Genomic DNA, 4,190 nt, shown 5'->3' with positions numbered 1-4,190 from the left:
GGGAGGGTCCCATTAAAGGGGAGGGTCCCATTAAAGGGGAGGGTACCATTAAAGGGGAGGGTCCCATTAAAGGGGAGGGTCCCATTAAAGGGGAGGGTCTCATCCAGTTGCAAGACACTCGTCTGATTCTGTCGGGGTAGTCTACCAGTGTAGTTCAATGTAACGAAGTTGCAGTAGGTTTATCGCAGCCTATCGTGTCTGATTGTTTTAGGAGGTTATCCCAAAGTCTGAGCATTGCGTGCCGGTTTTCGAACACATGGCAGCCTACATATTTACCCGTTTTATTTTGGCGAGCACACACCAATCCACCTGAACCACCATGACAAACATCTTCCATCACTTGTTGTGTGAAAGTAAAGTTTCCCGTCCTATTACCGAACTGCGTACAATGGTTCGTATTGTAATAAACCAGTCGCGGTGGCGACGACTCCGAAGGCGTCCATACGTCTTTTATTACAAAACCAACTAGAGTCAAACCGAGAGCGGTTGCTCCCACCTTCAATACCAACCGGTCGCATAACCGCACACGTGCAGGTCCACCCTTCTTCCTCCCACCGTGGTACTCGTGCTGGTTCACGTCCTGATAGTTAAAGACATCTCTCTCGGAGTTCAAGTCCTCCTTCAACTCAACGTATACGTTACTCCCACCTTCACCGCCCTTAACCAGTGGAAAAAACCTTCGCCACAGTTCTCGTGCCACTAAACAGACTTTCCATTTGTAGCTCCTCAAAGACACATGCGCTTCCTCCGGCAACTCCAGCCGCTCTTCCATTGTCGCCCTCTCCTCTCTCGGATGCCCTGAACTACTAGGCAACTCAGAATGGACACCAAACTCAGAATGGACATCAAACTCAGAATTGCCGCCCAACTCGGGGCCACCCTTCACCACCACAGCGAACAGCTCCCACACCGCCGGCTCTCTTCTCAACTGTACACTTACCAAAGCTCGCATGAGAATAACCGAGGATTTTTTATGTGTCCGATGTCGCAGAAGCAGCCCCTGCTAAAGGATAGTGAACAGCTCCCATGGTCATACTTACTGTTGAGTTCCATGTAAGAGTTAGGTGTAGTGTTGAATCAGTTAGTATCGAATTCAGTTAGGTCAAAAAGTCCCCGTCAAGCTTTCCGTATGGTCATCGACACGATCGACTGGTGGTAAGTTGTGTGTTTTGTAGCAAAGGTACGTACAGTTTCTACGGTCTTGATTGACGACACGGTCAGTCAGCTGGGATGGAGTGATGCGGAAGGCATGTATGGTAGTGTTATTGCATGTTAGGGATGCGAATTGACAGAAGCAATGCTTGTCGCGACGTTCTTCGTTGACTGTACCGGAGCAGTTGGGGTGTCTATATTGAGGAAAGACTTCCTGATTGACATCTTGTAATAGAGTGGCGAAAGAGATCTGCTTGTTCGGGAGTGTTACATCCTGTGTTACATCCTGTGTTACATCCTGTGTTACATCCTGTGGTGGTGATTGGCAATAGATTTGACAGCCTATCACATCTGGACGTTGTGTGAGACTGTTCCAAAGAGACACCATCGATCCCCGATCTTCAAAGATGTGACAACCTACACGTTCAATCATCTTAGCGGCATGCCTAGTAGCGTGTGCACACATGAGACCTCCGGAACCACCATTACACCCATCGGGCAAGGTCTGCGTCGTGAAAGTAAAGTTGCTTTTCTTGTTGCCCAACTCCGCACACACTTCCGCAGAAACACCATAATCCGACGGATTTAACCATTGACTTATACTAGACAACGCTTCCAAATATCCGTCATTGACAGACCTAGAGATCATAGGCCACAGTATGTAACCTCCTAATGTCAGACCAACAGCCATACCACCTACCATCGTACCCCCACAAAACCACTTCGCTTTCTCTTTCGCTAGTAGCTTTCTTTTCTCTTCCGCCGTTGGGCTGCATTGTGAATTGACCCACTTCACCGTCTCCAGACCCCTGTCCAACTTCACATCGTCCAACTTCACATCTTCCAAACCCCCGTTCAATTCCACCCCATCCCAGTCCAGTTCCAAAACCCCCTCCAAATCCAAAGCCCCCTCTGACTCCACGCTGTCAAGCCCGTCCAGATACCTCGGCTGCCACTCCACAAACGACCCATCAAGTCGCGCATCCCGCTCCACACCTACCAGCTCCAATCCCTCCAATCCCTCTTCCCAAAATCCATCCTGTCCGTTCGCACTCGACGTTTCCGAGTAACGCAACGGCTCCCATAACTCCGGCATCTCCAGCTCCTCACCACCCGACTCGGAACCGTCCCTGACCACTATCGCGAACAATTCACACATCAAATGACTCCTCCTCAACAGCTGCGTACTCTTCAAGGTCCTCATCCTTTTTTGGGCGACAAAAATTTGCACGACCGCGCAACCGTCCCACATATTTCGTGGACATCAAAGGTCAAACGCGGATTGGACCGGACTAGCCGCCACCATCGTCGCATAACTGTTTCGCCCTACCTGGATGTATTCGGCGGCAAGACGGAGCACACGTGTGCGCAAAGCTTATGTGGAGATGACGTTTGCGAGTGGGTGGGAAATTAGTCGAGGCCGAGGCCACCTTGTCTGTTCGGCTTGTATGATGGGACGTGACTGACCGCGACTGATGGGACGCAGTAGGTGGACGGGGGCCTCACTCCTTCCTTCCGGCCAGGGACATCACGACATCAATAATTTTTATACGTACCTTCGTAGCCTTGATAGCGACGCGAACACAACGACAACAGGGATGCCCCCCTACCCACCATGAACTGCTGCTCACTGGCAACAGCTGCTGGATATGGGTTGGGGGTGCTGTGGGCTCACATGCCGAGGTTCCCGCAACCAGAGTCGATGAGAAGTCACGGATCGAGTTGGTTCCACGGATCAGCAGCAAGCCGTGGTCTGAAGCTGACGTCACCAGCGAGGAGCGATTCTAACGGAGTCGACTCCGTAGCGGCCGCAGTCCGGCATGTAGCGTTCAACATGGAAGAAGCCGCCATGATTGAGCCCCACGGTAGGTCCGACCAGAATGGCCCTATGCGCCAAGATGGTATACGTCGACGAGCTCAGACTATGCGCCCCGAGGCACAGAGAGGCCCCGGCACTGGATCCACCAAGGGGAGCTACGACACTCTTGGTGGAGACTAACCACGCGAAGCAGAAATGGCTCTTTGAGCAAGGCGCGCAGCACATGGACGGCGAACTGATACGCCGTCCAGAACACCGTCATGCTGCACCGACAATGGCAAATGCACCATAGAGGCCGACGCGTCCGAGTTAGAAGGGGCTGTACTCAAACAGGCGCAAGGAGATGCCGAAGGGAACGGGAGTTGTTCGCGGTCAAGTGGGCCACGGTCAAGTGGGCCACGGTCAAGTGGGTCATCGAGAAGTGGCGAGACTACATCTCCCAGTTCACGGTCAGGACAGACCACAACAACCTGCGGTACCTCACCAGCGTGGACAAGGGCAGGCAAGGTCTTCAGATGGGCACTCACACTAAGCGACTATGACTTCACCATAGAATTCATCTCCGACACGAGTCCAACAACATAGCCGACGAGCTCACTAGACTGTTTTAGGCACTGCCTCACGGATGATAGTGCGACAGTATTCGCTACCTATATATCTGATTAAATGGAGGCAGAGAACCGCGGCTAGCCAAGAGATGAGTGGACCAACGTTGAAGCAATGTTAGAGACAAAGTAAGTGTTATCACGGCGTGTGCATCCATTAATAGAAGGCGGCGAGGCTACCAAACTGATCATCATTGCTTGCCGAGATTGCGGTATTGGGACAAGTACAAGTTGTGGGATGATTAATCTCAACGCACGTAGGTTAGTTGTGGGGTAAAGTTACGTGCAAAAGATGGATCGAGGAATGAACGATTTCAGTTTGTCCCCCATGGGTCAGATTGACAGCATTTCAAGCCGTCCGAACCTTTTCCAGCCACGTCTAGCCGATGTGTGCGATGAAACTTCGCCTCTGAAACGATTCCTGAGAGCCCGCGAAGAACTATATATTGGTGAATTGATTGATGCCGCCAAGTGTGGGCTTATCTACGATGTGGATGAACTCATCTACCTTCCAGAAGGTCATCCAGGCCAGGGATCAGGCCGTTCGTGGTTATATTTACCAAACGAGAAATGGAGGACATTCACGACTTTGTAGCGCTGCGGACCAAGGAGGA

The 4,190-nt window shown here is 51.6% G+C and overlaps 2 protein-coding genes across 2 annotated transcripts; both read right to left on the bottom strand.

Moving 5' to 3' along the window:
• Positions 1-154: 154 nt before the first annotated feature.
• On the bottom strand, positions 155-952 carry GNI_175780 (hypothetical protein; the record flags this gene model as incomplete). The annotated part of the gene is made up of 1 exon (XM_011136360.1): positions 155-952. One exon carries the CDS (start codon positions 950-952, stop codon positions 155-157), a length of 798 nt encoding a protein of 265 aa, XP_011134662.1.
• Positions 953-1,102: 150 nt separating this feature from the next.
• Positions 1,103-2,356, bottom strand: GNI_175770 (putative transmembrane protein; the record flags this gene model as incomplete). Its single annotated transcript, XM_011136359.1, has 1 exon — positions 1,103-2,356. The coding sequence occupies one exon, from the start codon at positions 2,354-2,356 to the stop codon at positions 1,103-1,105; it is 1,254 nt and encodes a 417-aa protein (XP_011134661.1).
• Between the last annotated feature and the right edge of the window lie 1,834 nt (positions 2,357-4,190).

The sequence above is a fragment of the Gregarina niphandrodes genome (assembly GCF_000223845.1).
Source record: "Gregarina niphandrodes unplaced genomic scaffold scaffold00062, whole genome shotgun sequence".
Lineage (NCBI taxonomy): Eukaryota > Apicomplexa > Conoidasida > Eugregarinorida > Gregarinidae > Gregarina > Gregarina niphandrodes.
This window is presented reverse-complemented; position numbering and strand designations above follow the sequence as displayed.